General features: G+C 38.7%; 1 protein-coding gene across 1 annotated transcript in view; it reads right to left on the reverse strand.

Annotated features, from left to right (window-relative positions):
- The window catches only part of LOC135760667 (thyrotropin-releasing hormone-degrading ectoenzyme-like), a 105,906-nt gene extending 87,765 nt beyond the window's left edge, over nt 1-18,141 (reverse strand). Inside the window, exons 1-4 of the mRNA XM_065274750.1 lie at nt 17,991-18,141; nt 16,895-17,601; nt 11,725-11,998; nt 5,953-6,079 (exon numbers count right to left, since the gene is read on the reverse strand). Coding sequence (XP_065130822.1) covers nt 5,953-6,079; nt 11,725-11,998; nt 16,895-17,586 — 1,093 coding nt within the window. The 5' untranslated portion in view covers nt 17,587-17,601; nt 17,991-18,141. The remainder of the gene's footprint in view (nt 1-5,952; nt 6,080-11,724; nt 11,999-16,894; nt 17,602-17,990) is intronic.
- Between the last annotated feature and the right edge of the window lie 256 nt (nt 18,142-18,397).

Genomic DNA, 18,397 nt, shown 5'->3' on the forward strand with positions numbered 1-18,397 from the left:
TCATGACAATGCCACAGGTAATATGTATAATAAAATAATAACGATATGTAGTATAATATAAAAATAATAAAAGCCAGAACTGAATTGTGAGAGGTCAACTTGCAAAGGCTACTTGAGCAAAAATGAGAAATTGACCTACATCCGTCGAAATATCTCAGTAATGCTGGTATATATTGACAGCTGTACACAAGAGTCCTTAAAGTATGTCTGTTGTACCAGAACTTCAGATGTTCAGTCTTTCAGTCTATAATGTCTCGTTCTCGTAGATACTGAACTCACAAGGCATTTTAACTGAACCTCCAACAAGACAAAAATCCAATAATTCTCACGTGTTTACATACTGTAATCTCCTCATACTGTACAGCTGGCCCTGAGGTGGCTACAATAAATGTCATCATCATCATGCATTGGATGAGAAATCTGAATGTCACATGCACCAGGGTTTCCCGCAGCACTTTTCAGTTCGGGCGGCCCACCTTAGCTGGGATACCCTACCACCTTAACCAGGTCGTCCAAAAAAAAAAAAAAATCGCTGCACAAAAGGCCGTCAAGTGCATCTCTGAGAATAGCATGGACCCGTTCGCACTGCGAGCGGGCACGCGCCACATGGCCGAAATGAGAGAAAGACATGGTCCGTCAATGTCTGGAGGATAACTAGCCTGTTGTTAAACATTTAATTCATTAATCATCTAGTATTTGTTAATTTTTCTGTCATAGTTTTTTCAAAATTGAGTTTTATTTGAGTGTTTTAAATAAAAATATTTTCATGATGCGTACGCCCCGCCCCTTTGATTGCCACGCCCCCGGTCCGCCCACCTGCACAACCCTACCACCTTAACTAACAAATTTTCTGCGGGAAACCCTATGCACATTATTGTTTTGGGTATGCACAGATAATAAGACTAAGGGGGCTTTCACACTGGCAGTTTAGTATAAAATAGAAAACAGTTTGCATGAATAATTTGTAATGCGGAGTCGGCAGCGCACCAGGAGGAGGTGGTCTGAGCTCGGTTGCAATGGAACAGTGGAGCGGTTCGCGTGAATGTGAAATCACGTCCGACTCGGGCATGCATTTAAGCCAACGGCGATGATCGTTAGTTTCTACAACGCACGATTACCATGACAACGGATGAATTCTGCAGTCCAAAGCACATATGCGCATGCAGCTGTTGCTCTCTCTACAGTGCATGATAAAAATGATGCCAATCACGCTGTGTGCAATGGTGAAGATGTGAGATAAAAGGCATAGTTCACCCAAAAAATGATTAACATAAAAGAATCTATTTTGATAAATGATGATTAACACACACAGTACCACCAATTTCTGTTCCTTTAAACTGTTGGCATTTGTCAAGACCACAATATCCTTTTGCATTCATCCATATCTGTCCCTAACATGCTGCTGTCAAGATGCAAGAAGAGAAGAGACTAGACCAGGTCAGCCTTTTCTGTTTTATTATTGATCTCAATATGAGAAGCACTTACTGTATATACTGTATATCTCTCCGATATACAGTATCACCTTCCTCCCAAAAGACATGCTACTCAAACATTTACACCGTCTAGTCTCTTTTCTCTTGATCAACACATGATGTGCTCCATTAGTTTTCACCGAAGTCACCTGTAGATATGGACTACAAACACGACAGAAAACCATACCAATGACCAAGACTAAATATAACTGGGCATAATATGTTTTCCACCATAAGCTTATGTGTGTTCTTAAGAAGCAACTTTCTGAGGCACTCAAAGTGCTTCATTCTCAACTACAGATTCATCTTATTTGATACAAATTGTTGTTTGAGCATCAAACATACTTATACATAACATGATCATGCTGTGTGTGACCTGCATTAAAGGAAAAGTTCACCCAAAAAAGAAAATTCTGTCATTATGAAATTACCCTCAAGTTGTTACAAACCTGTATAAATGTCTTTGTTTTGTTAAACACAAAGGAAGATATTTGAAATCAAGCAGGAAACAGGAGCACCATCGGCTTACACGCAGTAGTAAGAAAGAAAAATACTATATACTGTAAGTCAATGGTGCTCAAAAACGGTTTGGTTACAAACATTGCTCAAAATATCTTCCTTTGTACTCAACAGAAGGAAGAAATTTAAACAGGTTTTGTAACAACTTGAGAGAGTAAGTAAATGACACAATTTTCATTTTTGGGTAAGCTATTACTTTAATAAAAAAATTCTGGAAGTTTTAATCGAGCAAAGTGTATTAAAGGTATAGTTTACTTAAAAGTTATGTAATTTAATCACCCTCAATTTTTTTCAAACACAAATATTAATAACCACATATCTGGAGCACTATTCACTTCTACAGCATTATGTTTTCCTACTATGGAAGTCAATGGTGCCCAGATCTGCTTGGTTATAAACATTCTTCAAAATATCTTCCTCAGCAGAAATAAAAGTTTATACAAGTTTGGAACAACTTGATGGTAAGTAAATGTTGACAAATTGTTTGTTCTCTCTCTTTTAACCCACAATTGATCATTATACAAAAGTAATAAATACAATAACAGTGAAGTTCAAATTCTGTACATTATTTTATTAATGTTGTAACTTGTTATTTCTTTGTTGAGTGCATTTGTGTGTCTGTGAGAGAAAATGAATGAAAGTGAAGACTAGAGAAGGGGAGAGTGTGTTGTAGTGCTCTCTCTTTCTTTGGTCTGTCACTACAGAAGCAGCTCTGATTAAGTTGCTCTAATTGGTCTCTGTTTAAGATTCGGTAGGTGACCAATGAGTCAATTTGATGAATGAGCCGTGTCACAGTTTGTGCCGTTAAAATTGGTATGCCAGCGCATGCCAACAGCCGTGAATACAAGCAGATGAGCTTTTAAGTAAAAAAAAGCAAATGATATAAAATTAATCATCTTAAATAACCTCTTATTGTCAATGTGTTACAACTAGGGGTGTGACGGTACGCAAAAATCACGGTTCGATGCGTACCTCGGTTTTGGCTGCACGGTTCGGTTCATTTTAGGTACAGTAAGGGGGAAAAATGCATACATTAAACTGCAGGTTGTTTATTACTATAAACTTTTTTTTACAATTTGTTTACACTTTTTTAAAACACTATTAAAATATTATAATTAAAATGTATATAAAATAAAAAAGAATACTAAATAAAATACTGCTGCAAAGTTCTCCACTAAACTTTTTCATTATTTTATAACAGTAGGTAAATCTTTTCTTTACCTTCTCTTAAACTTTTTCTACTAAAACCTTGCACTAAACCAACAAATTCAATTCCTGAATACATTATGAACTATTAGCCTACATTTTTTCCACCAAAAAATGTTTCTGTTTTGATTTATTTTGATTTTTTTTAAGTCACAGTATTGAATTGGTAATGTACCTGTATAAAAATATTCCTGCTCTATGTGTAACTGCATAGCAAGCAACATGATGATATACTTATTATACAATCATATTGAGATGAGGGAGTTGCATACATAGCCATCTTTTATCTTTTCCACGTTTCTCCTAATCTTTGCTTGTGTCGCCCATGTAAGCTGTGACTTAAACTAAAGAACCCCTCCGCAGCTGAGTAACCCCGGTTACAGCTCTTCTCTGTCCTGATCAGATTAAATGATCGCATTGTGACAATGACATGATTGACGTGAGGTGCAGATGACAAATCTGATCACCCATTCCGTTATTCTCGCCGTCACAGAAAGCGCAGCTCATGATTGCGTAGCAACGAAAGACGCGCAACCTCGCACTTTTGAAACAAAAACAGCGCGTTGACACATGTGCTTTTAGACGCAACACGTAAACGACCCGTAAATGTTAACATCAAATCAAACGAATATACAACTAAGTAAAAAAAAATCTTTCTGCGGGCCGAATTATGTTATATGTTTGACAGAAGACTTGCGCTGAACGCGAAGACTACCGCCACTTAATATGTTTGTGTGGAAGCACGAAAATTGACCTATGTTCCGCACACAAAAGATGTGCACCGTGCCAAAAGCCCTGTACTGAAATGGTGCGGTATGAATACACGTACCGTTACACCCCTAGTTACAACAGACTATTCAGTCTGTGCATCCTTGTGTTTTCTGTCAGGCACTTGGGCCAACATGCATCTGTTCCTTGCATGCTGTACTTAACCTGCACACTTTAATTTCATTTCTCAGTGCATTTTTGTCTTGCTCGCATGAGCAGAATGTCCCTGTTTGGAGACCTGAAGGAGTGCAACTGCTGCCACTCTCAACACACAGATGGGGCCTTCACATAACAGCAGGGAAAATTACATCCACATCGCTTCTCACATGAGGCCTAACTTCACACTCAAACCATCTCACCCATGAAATAGCCAGGCACACACAATATCATGATTAAAACACACCAAAAGTTTAAAGGGGACAGAGAATGAAAAACCATTGTCTACCCGCATTCACGAACATACAAAAAGTGCTAGACATGCTAAACATCTCAGTCTCATAGAAATTCCTCTTTTACAAATGTCAGCCAGAAAATGGCCCAATCTGAAAAACTGATGCTTATGACATCACAGGCATCTCACTGCCCCTCCACTTTAAAATAATTGGCTAAATTTTTTGAGTGGCAGCAAAGTCAGCCAATCAGTAATGAGATTGCAAGTTTAGCCAGTAGGGGGAGCCAAATAGGTGCAAAACCACTTGTTTAAAATCCCCCACCCTAATAGAGCTATCTGAGAGAGGTTTTTATGAAGCTTCTAAGGCATTACAGACCCAAACAAAAAACTTTTTGTCTACATGTCACATCACAGAACAAGGATAAATACCCCATTCAATCAGTCTATGTCACCTTTAAAAATGAACACGTTGTGTCCATGATGTGATATTTTAACAGTTAGCCTGTGTGTTTTGTTATCAATTGACAGTTAAGCTCAAGAGAAATGAAGGTGATGAAAATCGCTGGCCTCATTAAACAGGTCATCCTGTTGGAGAAGATTCAGTGAAACAATCCTTCAGGACATCAATCAATAAAACATCCATGAAGAAAAACACTCATTAGGAGCAAGAGATTGTTAAAAAATATACCAACGCAGGCTGTCAGTGGGATATTGATCATCCTGTAACCTTCACAGCATGACCAGTCATTGAATCTATTAAGCAAGTGCTCCATACTGTAGCTATGCAAGCTAACAGTAACAAAACCAGTACATTTTACAATACATCTTTAAATAGCTGTATTATAGATATAAAGTCCAAGTAAAGCTTTTGAACACCACCCATTTTGAACAAGCACCAGACAAACAAGGACAGCAGCTATGACAAGTATCGGATGGATATGCTGGATTCTGAAACATCGTGGCTGGTTGAACAGCTACCATCTTACAAAACACAGATAAAGTGCCTAGTTAACATGCAATCTTTGGCAGGGGAAATTAAAGTAAAAAAATATTTTTCAGAGAGAAATTACTAAAATGTGTATTTTTTTAGTATTCGGTTTATAAGGATCTTTACCCCATTAAAAAAACAGAGCAATGTTTTGATAAATTTAACATGCAACCCACATACACACACACACATATATTTGAAGGGAAAGCAGGCAAGCGTGGGAGGAGAGTGACAAACAGATAACCAGAAAGATTGATTCCTATATTCAAATGCGTGCAGGAAACTGACAGAAATTCAATGGAGCGAGAAAAAGCTACATACAGTACCACCCACACATCAATCATCAATACTTCCACAAACACACCATACTTTAACTCTACATGTATACTGTATGCTGTGTCCTCTAACTTCTAAAACCAGAACTCAATAATATGTGTTTAGGATCAATAAACACGAGACCTGGATTGTTACTGACACTCCTTGACATCTCTTTTCCAGAAGCACAGAAAAAAGCAACCCAGTTTCCCTCGAGGGAAACACATATTGCCCATGTCAAACGCTTCACTAAAGCCATACAAAGCTGAAGCACACTTCACCGCCCCTCTTACCTAGTTTAGGGAGGGAATATTTGACTTTGAAGTAATCCTGGTAAAACTGCAGGAGTCTCTTGGCGATGTGCAGTGCGTAGTCCCCTGATCCGCTCTGGATGGCGTCAGGTCTGGCGTACAGCCGGATCTACAACATGAAAAGAGAGAACAAGGTGATGAAGAAACTTGTATGGCAACATCTTAGCTGCCATCTTGAATGGGTCTCCAATGCGCCCCCCCTGCATTTATTTCTACTGAGGAAGGTGTATCTCCAACTACAATAATCATAACTATCAACATTTTTACCGGATTTTGGTTACACGTAAGTAACGTTAATTTCAATGACATATTATAAATGGTAAAATACCAGAAGTATTGTAGAATCTTACTTCTGAAAGGTAATCCCATGCGATCTGGTATCAATACTGCAGTGGTTATTGCAACCATAAGCTGCACAAAATACGGGCATAGTTGCTCGCTCTCCGAGTACTCTGACTCTGGGGCTAACGTGGAGTGAAGAGACCCAACCAATATGGCGCACGATGCCGGATTACGTTCCAGCACGTCATGAGGTGTCTACGTATATAATGTCTATGACAAAAACAGTGAGCACTGGAAATGACATCATGCCTTCCTTAGCCTTTCATGTTATCAGAAAAAGAAAAAAAACATATTTTTTTAATACACAAACAAATCAAAAACATCAGAAAGAAAGCAAAACCATTAAGTTTAGAAGATCAAGGTCCTTGCACCCAAAATCATATTTCCGGTATACTAATTCATACATAGGAAACTAGAATTAAGGCATACCCTTTTCAAATCTGTTACGGAGAGAATCTCAGAGGGCAAGAATAGCATATAAACACAATTATTTACAACAGGCAAATACAAAACACACAGGAGACCATAAACTGAGACTCACCAACTAATAGCCCATACCCAATCTGACAGAAAGAGCTATAGATACACAGAACTTAATGGAAAGCAACATAAACAACCCAAGGGCTAATCAAGGAGGAAACAGGAAAAAACAAAAAGGAAATGGTATTTACAAAATAACAGACATATCAAATTAAAGGGCAGGACATATACACATAACCACCAAATCTGCTACAGTTGGGGTCATGTAGGGGCGGTTTCCCGGACCAGGATTAGCTTAATCCAGGACTAGGCCTTAGTTTAATTAGGAAATATAACTAGTTTTAACAAACATGCCTTACTAAAAACATTACCTGTGTGCATTTTGAGGTAAAACAAAGGGCACTGATGTATTTTAAGATATGTCAGTGCAAGTTATTATCAGTTTGGAGAGCTCTTAAAAGTGTTTAAGTCTAGGACTAGTCTAATCCCTGTCCGGGAAACCGCCCCGTAGTGTTTAACTGAACTGAGTACACTTTCATTAAGCTCAATATCTAAGAGCAAATGTTTAAAATCTCATAAATATTTAAAGGGGACATATCATAAAAATCTTTTTCCACGTTTTAGTGCTATAATTGGGTCTCCAGTGCTTCTATCAACCTAGAAAATGTGAAAAAGATCAACCCAGTAACTTAGCTTTGGTAAACCATTCTCTGCAAGCATGTGAAAAAATAGGTAATTGAAATTTGGCTCCCCTTGTGATGTCAGAAGGGGATAATACCTGCCCTTAATCTGCACTATGCAACCACGGCATTGCCATTTAGTTCAGAGATCCGCTCATTTGCATTTAAAAGGACACCCAAAACGGCACATTTTTGCTCACACCTACAAAGTGCCAATTTTAACATGCTATAAGAAATTATCTGTGGGATATTTTGAGCGGACACCAAAGATTTATTTGACATCTTAAAGTCTTGTGAAATGTCCCCTTTAAAAAAAGTAATTAAAATATATACAAAAACAATAATTAAAATATAAAATCAAATATTTGTATTTTATTAAATCATTATTGTCTTTGGAAACAAAAAAATTCATCGGCATTACAGACACAAAAGAGATCAAATATATTCTTACAGCAATAACAATCCCTTGGCTATTTCACCTAAAAGAAAATGCACAATACGTCTTTCTTAGGGGTTGTGTACACCAAAACTTTTACGCCCGCGGCCGGCGCATGTTTTCAATTGTTTCCAATGGAAGCTCTGCGTTTTTCAAATAAGCCAGCAACTAGCGGGTTTTTTCCACGCTGAAAACCGGCGCTCGGCGTTTTTTCCGCGTTCGGCGCTGAGCGTCGAGAGTTGAAAGAGATTCAACTTTGGGAGAAAAGCTCCGCTCGCCAATGTCAGTTCTCACACGGCCGCCCAATCACAGTGGAGGAGGGGCGGGACATTACCACAGCAACCAACCGGCTCGCAGCTGAAGTATCACAGTTTCCAAAGCGCTCTATTAAGAGCTGGCACTCAGCTGAAAAACAGCTGGGATTCGGTGTCCTCAAGGCGTTTTCAGCCGCGTTTAAAAGTTTTGGTGTGTCCAGCCCCTTAGCATGCATAAATGGTCTTGTATGTTAGCCTTACAGTACAAAAGTAGGAGGAAAGACTTTGTTTCAGAGCCTGTCAGCAATGCACACTGAATTATGTGTTGTTTACCGGACATGATGCTTCTTTATCGATCGGCTCTATGACTGATATAAAGATGACGTGGGGGAATTTAAGACTGTGGACGTGTTTCAAATCTCAATCAAATCAATATTACTTTAAAGCAACCTGTAATTAGAAAAACGGCTCATGCTTCGTTCATCTGCGCTTAGCCATTGTGCAGATGGTTTCATTTGATGCTAGTGCTGACTGCTTCATTTGTTAATGCTTGTTTGATTGTTTGGTTTGGTTGATGGCATCCTGATGGATGACTTAAAGAGGGTTAATTGAACTTTAATAGATGAGCGCTGCTCGGTAGTGATCACACAAACTATGAACAGATGAAGTGCTCTGATGCTTCAGTCAATACACTAAGATGACAACACTTCACCTGATACCCACAACCTGTTATTATACTATATCTTTATTATTAGAGTTATTTTAGGTATTATCTCTGTGTGAATTTTATACTGTAAGTCACTATAAACTTTATTTAAATGTTAGATTTTGTTGCTGATATGGGGTTTTCTTGAAATTCATTCTTGTTAAAACAGTTTTGGAAGTCTTTCCATATACAAGCAGACAGGAGCTTAAACTGTATGTACTGTATTACCTACACATAAAGTAGCTACCTGGGGATGTTTCGAAAACGGTTGCCAAATAAACTTACTCGCCTTTGAAGAACTTCCTATAATAATTCTCAGTCAATATCGACTGCAGGGCTTGAAATGATATTTATGCACGTATATAGATGAGTGTACGGCTATAAACCCAGAGTAATAACTCCACTCTCTTCAACGTTTCTCTCCCACAATCGTTCCTCTCACTCCACATAGCCGAACCTTTATGATAGATGTTGAAAGAGGGCTACACTGACGAATTAATGTGATTGATGGGGGAATCTGGCATGTAGCTTATAAGCAGGCCTTATATACAGCAGCATTAGAGTCAGAATGGCAGGGATGATCTGATATAAAGGACACTGCTGATGGAGATTCATTACACTAATATGAGGAGGAGGATGGTCAAGGGTATACTAAGAGTACCATAGCAATGAGCTGAGCTCCTTTAGTAGTGTCGTCGCTATGTCTAAGATATGTTGTTGTTGGGTTCTTTTAACCCATTGATGAGTCAAATATAAAAATTTATTTGGTTAAACTAAACCCAATGTTTGGGTTCATCCTTTTTGACCCAACAATGGGTTTAAAATTACCTAACACTTTTTAGAGTGCATACCACTGTGAAACGTCATGGTTCAAAATGTTAATTAAAGGGATAGTTCGGCCAAAAACGATATTAAACCCATGATTTACTCACCCCCAAGCTGTCCGAGTTGCATATGTCCATCGTTTTTCAGACAAACACATTTTCCGATATTTTAGAAAATATTTTAGATCTTTCAGTTGATTAAATGTAATGTTATGGGGTCCACCCATAGTCCACAACCTTCAAGTCCAAAAAAAGTACGTCCATCCTTCACAAATTAAATCCAAACGGCTCCAGGATGATAAACAAAGGTCTTCTGAGGGTAATCCATGCGGTGTTGTTGTAGAAATATCCATATTTAAAACTTTATAAACTAAAATAAATACCTTCCGGTAGCGCCGCTATCTTAGTCGCGTCCGCATTCAGGATGAGAGCTTACGCAGCCTACGGAGGCTACTCTGCTGCTGCTCTGTGCCCCCGCCCTCCGAATTTGTCATCCGTCACTAAGAAAAGTGCGTACACTACGCTAATACTCTCTCCTGAATACAGAGGAGTCTAAGATGGCTTCGCTACCGGAAGGTATTTGTTTTCGTTAATAAAGTTTTAAATATGGATATTTCTACAACAACACCGCGTGGATTACCCTCAGAAGACCTTTGTTTATTATCCTGGAGCCGTTTGGATTTAATTTGTGAAGGATGGACGCACTTTTTTTGGACTTGAAGGTCGTGGACTATGGGTGGACCCCATAACATTACATTTAATCAACTGAAAGATCTAAAATATTTTCTAAAATATCCGAAAATGTGTTTGTCTGAAAAACGATGGACATATGCAACTCGGACAGCTTGGGGGTGAGTAAATCATGGGTTTAATATCGCTTTTGGCCGAACTATCCCTTTAAGTATAATTGACTTTGTGTCTTGAAGATGTGATCTTTGGTCTTGACTCGGATTCGAGTTGGACTCTACTGCAAAACTGCGCCCTTACAATAACTGTTACACAACACATCGGGAAATGTAAGTCTTTCCCCGCCATTGACAAGTTATCTTGTCAATTAAGAGAAAACGCTCCCCTGCCAATGACTAGTTTTATGGCAATCCATATTTACGCTATTATCCACTAGGCGGCACTCTTATCCAACTTATAAAACATTGAAGCATCCACTGATCCAAAAACAGTAAAAACTCATTTGATCATCATTTTGAATCTGATCTCTAAAAAGTAATTTACAAAAATGCAATTATCCTTTATTGTAAAGATTATTTTTTAGAAACATACCCATATTTAAGAAAAAAAGAAAACAAATGAAGATAGGATGAATGTTTTCTTTGTTTGAAAGCAGATGGTCTGTTCTTTCGTTTGACATATTGTATGTTTGCATATTTAAAGAACATTTTCTGGAAGGCCTTTTGTGAAAATCTGTGGGAAAAAATGCTGGCACTAGCAACTTTAAAAAAAATGCTGGGGGGAAAGCGTTAAAGGAGAAGTATGTGATATTAACATCTAGAGGTTGAACTTGATATAGCAGTCAAATTTCAAATCATTGTTGGCGTTTTTTCCTCTGCCCCCCTCTTCCTCAGGCTCAATGCTTACGTGGGTGCCAGACACCTAGAGGAGCGCAACAGACGCTGGAAAGCAATGGGTGGATTTTTTTCACTGTAGGTTGGTTGTGTTCACACACTGCCAACACACATTTATGTCCAAACACCTTGTAAAAGTGGATTCTGCATAATTTGGACAAAAGCGTCTGCTAAATGACTAAATGTAGGTGCCCTTTAAGGTCAAAGCACTCGCTGTCAGTTACAATATCTGGTGGTTGGACATTTCAATAAGGCAGCTCAATGGCTTCACCTCCTGCAAGTTTAAAATCCATGAGTCATATATAAAGATTAGTGCATGAATCTCATTCAAAACTGCATTTTCATTCAGAACGTACTGTAGATCTCTCGTCTCTCTTAAGTATTCTACTTCAATCTTTGAAAATCTTAAACAGGCCCTGATTATCTGATCTGAATGCAAAACTGAAACTTACCACAATTCCATTATCTGTTACTGCTTCTCTGTAGGTGAAGTTGCACACCGCCCAGGCCAGGTAGTATGTGGACATGCGGGGAGTCCTGGAAAAATGGTTGATCACCCATCCGTCCTCATCAGATGTTGACGCTTCCACTGGCATGTTGGACAGGGACTGATACGAACTCTCGTGTTTCAAACTCACTCTGAATGTGGCTTTATAGATTGGCTCATCGAAACACGGGAAGGCCTTTCGGGCATGAGTGGGTGAGAATTGCGTCACGGCAAGATACCTGCAGAATACAGATAAACTATGACTGGTGATCCATCACTCTTATACTCATCTACATACAGTAATTTGCTTCTTGGTTATAGATCTTTTGAGCCACACCTACTAAATCACTTATCAACAATATTGATTTGATGACTTCTGTCATAGCTGTGAAGATTAAATGCATCCGAATAAAGATGATACAGTATGTCATTGTAAATGTACAAATGTTACTACATTTTTAATGAATCCTTAATCTACAAACATAAATTTTAGATATCAAAATCAGGTTGCCCATTAATAAATGAGTTCTATTAGATGAACAGATAGTGATCAATAAAGGAGGTATGGGTAGAATATATAGAATATCGTGAGAGATATTGGCATTGTAGAAACTAATGCATGCCGTATAAGTAATAGCAATGCTGTTCAATATCACAGCTGCACGTTCATTTGCAGGAAGCTGCATTAATGGGTATCAAAGCCTGACTTGAATCTCAGAGGGGGAATTCATGACAAGCTTTTACCATTGAAAGATGTTGCATCATAAACATCTTTACACTACTTAAAGGTCACAGTTGAGCTGCAAGCGGACGAAGTGGATGGCTGATCCAAAAGCAAACTACTGTATGTTGAGAATATCAGAATGAACATCATACACATGGGCATAGAGGTTAGGTTTGTTGCTTTTGTGATAGGGCTATACATTAGTGGTTCTCTCGGGTCCAAAGAAATGTACACAACCGGAAATTTTTAAAGGTGCCATGGCATGAAAATCTGAATTTTTCCACTTTTAAGTGCTATGTTTGGGTCCCCAGTGCATCTATCAACCTAGAAAATGTGAAAAAGATCAACCCAGTAACTTAGTTTTGGTAAACCATTCTCTACAAGCACATGAAAAAATAGGTTGTTGAAATTTGGCTCTCCTTATGATGTCATAAGGAGCTCTTATTATAATAACACCGCCCCTTAATCTGCACTATCCAGCCATGGCACTGCCATTTGGTGCAGAGAAAAAGAGAGACAAAGGCCGTTTCTCAATATGCGTTCTTATCTGTACTTGTGTTCTTGTGGACTTGTGAAACGTCATCAGTCACGGACCAAGTACTATTCCAAATCAAAGTTCGCAAAGCCCAAGTTCACATAAAATCCCCGGATGTGTTCTTGATCCGCTCATTTTTTCAAGGATGCATCAGAGGAGACTTGTGTGGACTTATTACAGCAAAGTTTTCCAGAATGCATTTCGCGTCAGGAGTTCGTTCTTCCAAGTCTGAACTTGCAAGTTCGAACTACGAAGGACACAAGTCCGAGTTTGGCGTACTTGGTATTGAGAAACGGCTAAAGAAAAAATTCACAGCACAATTGAGTTTCAATTTCAACAAACCACCATCATTGTGATCAGTGTTTGCACTTCATCCGCTCATTTGCATTTTAAAGAACACACCCAAAACGGCACATTTTTGCACACACCTACAAAGTGGCAATTATAACATGCTATAATAAATTATTTTATGGTATTTTGAGCTAAAACTTCACATATGTGCTCTGGGGATACCAAAGATTTATTTGGCATCTTAAAAAATTGTGACATGGCCCCTTTATATATAGACCCGACATGAGACAAAATCGATAAAATTAGACCCTGTGGCAATTATTTTTTAACCCAAATGTAAACGCCAATGACGTGTGTGTAGTCTCCAGCCCTGCACGCACCAATCAGACAGAAAGAAACCTGGCGGCCTCCCAACAAATTTGGCCCGCTGCTCCATTAATTTTCGTTTGCTATTTGACAACGACACCAAGGTAGCGGCTAAAATGTGCATTCAAAATAAATTGACAGGTCTGGCTTAACGTAAAAAATTTCAAACAGAGGAGGGATTGGAAAAGGACTCAATGCACACACGCAAGATAGTTTGGGTCTTCTTTTGTCCATTTGGCAAAAAAACATTCATTTTAAATTACCCGAGGCACCTAATATTATACCCGACGCGTGTCCGAGACACAAATGAAACTTTTCTCAGGTCGCACCTTGAGTTTTCTGGATGTAAGTACTGTAAGTGGACCCATGAAGACCTCTACTATACATGCGTTAGCAGATTATTTTAATATCACTGAATTATTCTCAAAGGACCAGATGATTAGACATTGGTTTGAGGAAGAAAAAAAAACATTAGAAAAACACCACTCCCGTGCCCCCATTTAACTACAGAAAACAAACATTTTCCAAACCACATGAGATCCCTACTGTTCAGTGTTGTTCATGAATATAAAAGAGCCAGCAGGCACTGATTACATAAACTCGATGATCTTTATAGCCTGTGGAGATAAGAGTGCTATACAGGATGATGTTCTTTTTTTTTCCAAAAGTCTAAAGATTATACTGCCTCGTTTATTTCAAAGCTGCTCTTCAATAGATCTTACAATATTGTGACCTTACTCTAAAGGTTAAATGCCAAAGAATCTGTACACTGAGTCCTTTAACATGCAGTGTTGTTTATAGCTGACAGGGCGTATTAAGCTCTGCACAAACAGGCGTGATGTTTGGTTATTGCAAAGACAGATTGTGCAGCTGGTGGACGGACAAAAGGTTTATGAAGTGTAGCCATGAAATGGATTCCTTCAGGGTAAATCAAAGGTTTAAATAGGTCTCAAATGCATTAACGCCTGGGGCAAAGATTCCAACTTGCTCCATTTTTTCCTGTCAGAGGGCCAAGGCTTAGATGTCTTCTAAAAACTCTAAGGAATACAGGGATGTAAAGAACCGAAAGACCTCATATATACATATGAGCAATATATCTGTTAACCCTAAATAGTAATAATGAGACAAAAAGAGACTAGACATTCAGTTTCCCGGACAGGGTCTGGGTTAATCCAGGACTAGGCTTTATTAATGTTAGGTCATTTAAGAAGTTTTTACAAACATACCTTACTAAAACACTACAGGTGTGCATCTTAAGACAAAACAATGTCAACGAAATAATGTTAACATTAAACAGGACAATGTGTTTTTAAATTAAAGCAGCTCAAACATGCATTTTACCCTGGGACTAGGATAAGCCCTGTCTGGGAAACCACCCCTTAATGATCTTATATTAAATTAAACAGTGGCACATATGAACATAATGCTTTAAATGTCTAAAGAAAATGGTGCTAAATAACACTAAAAGCTTGTAATCATAAGGGAACCATTTTAACTGCAATATAGCACCCATGTAGAACCATATTGTGCTCTGTAGAACCTTATAGTTCTATATCATCACTTTTGGTTCTTCATAGATGCTATACCACTAAAAATGGTTAGTGCTATTTAGCACCAATATCTTTGTAGAGAAGAGGGAGTTCCAAGAACTTCTTTAGTAACTTAAAGCTTACAGTAACATTTACAAACATTTAGCACTCTTCATGTTGCGAAAGCTTCAATTTAGCACGATAAATGTTACCCACCAGAGTGCTCACAGCTGTCAGCCAAAGTTTTACAAGTGTTCATTCAGATCCTTTTGGCAAAATCACTTGCTGTATAGACTGAACTTATAACTCCTCTAAGAAAGGAGGTGTTTATTTTTTTACACATCTTGTTGTGTTATTTATGTGCCATTTTTGTGTTGAAATAAAACACAAGTTGTGTAAAATAACACAAAATGTGTTGTTTCAATAATAACACAGAGATGTGGGAAGTTCTAGGACAACGCATAGTGTTGAAATAAAAGCAAAAACCATGAACACCTGTTGACTTTACTACCATAGTTGAATATCATACACGGTGCCGCCAGTGAGCTCTTTTTCAAGGGCGCATGATGCGTAGCTCATCACAACATGTATTTAGCACGTCAAGTGTGTGGCTCGACGTGTCAAAATATGTGTTTGCCGCATCATGTGTCTGCTGCAGACGCTTTAAGATAAAAAGAAATGCTTACGGATGCCAGATACTCACTTAATCTCATGTGTAATCAGTGTTTGATGTTACTTTAGTGTCCTGCGAGTATTTTGTGAACGTGGGCATGTTTTTTATCAAACATTTTCGACGCGTGTGTAGCGGGCACGTATTTTGACATGATGCGCTGAACACATGACACTCATAACAAACATTTTGTATTTGCACCCCTTGGAAGAGAAGTCACTGGCCGCCACTGATCACATATTTCGCTAATTATTTTTGGTAAAATAACCAAGTTCATTGTTTGGGATAGAAGTTAGTTACTCATAGCCAGACTATATTAGCCATCATTTCACTGTCTCAGTTAATGCTTGCTGTTGCCACAGGCATTGCTAATACATGTACATTAAAACTGGGGTAAATGGTGTTGATTTGAAAAGCTCTTAAAAAAAACGTACAAATACTTACCATGATAGCCATTTCTGTTAAATCACTGTACTGCACTGTAAGGCTAATCATATTTTTGTTAATTCAGCAAATAAATGGTAAGAACTGTAAATTAAACCAGGCAAACTTTAAAAGCTATTAAAAATGTTTGGTAAAGATTCATAATTAAAACATAACCTGACAGAAACAACAAAGCTATTAGTATGGAAATTCAATTATAAAAAGTAGAGCTTACATTTTAAAATTCTAAAACTATCTACACTATATATATTTTTAAATACTTTAAAGGACCGGAGTCAATTATTCCGCTCAATACGGTTACCGCTCTGGTGGTTATTTTAAGACATTTGATAGGTCAAATGTGCGTTTTACAGAAAAATAATCAACACCTGTGGAACATTTCTCAACCAATCAGAGCATTCTACAGCTACAATTAGTATTTCATCCAATCAGATTCGATAACCGGAACTACTTTTGGCCATCGTTGTCTTTAAAATTAGTTTAACGTCTTCCAAAACCAAATATATGTTATTGCGTAGAAAACAAAATGTTTCGTTAGGAATGCAGTATGATGACATGCATTAAATGGCACATTACCTTCTTTCTCCATGTAGCACGTATGAGCTGCGGAAAAATCCTAAGAGTTCATTTTCAATCTGTGCATCAAATGTGATGTTGATCTTGTATGTTCTGAGTGGCTTCATCTCTCTGTGCAGCGCGACCACATACATCTGGTTGGGCGGATAGTGAAAGCGTCGGTGGATCCTCATGACGCCCGTTTTTTTACTGTCCGAATACACCAGGACTTTATTCACCTCCAGTCTGTCTGTGTGCAACACGATGAACTTAGTGGAGTTAACGCATTCAAACTCAATGTTCACCTGACCGGAGAAAGTGAAATTATCCATGTACACGGACAGTCTGAGGTCGTAGTGTCGAGGGCGCAGGGTGCCCGGTAAGCGCAGATGTTTCCACGGCTGCTGGCCATCTTCTGATTCTCTGTGACTGATCCCGTTTCTGTCCCGGGACTGATTGGACTTACTGTTGCTAGACCCGTTACCGAGCAGAGTCCCGCTGATCTCCGCGGCGCATCTCTCGAAGCTGACGCTGAACGTGATGGCGATGACAGTGACGATGATGAGGGTGAGGATGGAGATGGCGAAGCCCAGCACGAGTCTCTTGTGCACCGTGATGTGCTGTTCGGTAGTCCGGGGTCGGACCACCACGCTGTCGGCCCACTGATCGGACAAAGCCCGGCCGTTCCTCATGCTCATGTCCTCAAGACCCATCGGCACGAATGTTGACTGTATTGGAAACGGATTAACATTAAAACATGTTGATGATGCTAAAGTATTCAGTATATTCAATGGTCAAAGATAAACGGACGTATTTAAAGTGCGTAAATTACGCGAAACCATGCAAGGGTTAGAAAACAGTATTGTATTACTCTCAAATATTAAGTTTTTTAAAAGCCAAACCCGCAATACACAATACAGATCAATAGTGAACGTGCGTCACACATAAGACAGATATAAGACGATATAAAATAACTTCATATTATCGATGATCTCAGTACTAAATTTAACTTAATTCGCAGCGCATGTCTGACTTCGCGCGTGCAGTCAGATGCTGGAGCTGAGCTCGTACAGCAGCTCCAGGAGCTCATACAGCAAAATGCAGACGAGGTTCATACCGCACATCCTTGTAAATCCACGATTTCTCCTCTGTCTTGAGTCTAATGTGTAATAAGTCCGGCACACCTGCTTCATAATAAATCAGAAGAGTTGTGAATTTCTATTCTCTCTCTCTCTCACTGCATTCCCCCTGCCTCCATCCTCATCGCCGCATCCCTCTCTGTGATGTGTCTTCTCTCAACCAGTAGATTGTGCTGCTCTCTCTCTCTCGCGCGCGCGCGCGCAAAGACAGAAACTTTGTCCACAATTTCCATCTTTTGTTGAATTTGTTTTACGGTCCAGCTAAACTACGTAAACTTAACTACTTGCTTTCTCAGTTGGTTGCTAATGTACCTTTCCTAGCATTGTAGCAAATCATTTAAGTGTTTTATAACTCCATTTCTATTATTTCTATTTTTTTGACCCA

The sequence above is a fragment of the Paramisgurnus dabryanus genome, chromosome 1 (assembly GCF_030506205.2).
Source record: "Paramisgurnus dabryanus chromosome 1, PD_genome_1.1, whole genome shotgun sequence".
NCBI lineage: Eukaryota > Metazoa > Chordata > Actinopteri > Cypriniformes > Cobitidae > Paramisgurnus > Paramisgurnus dabryanus.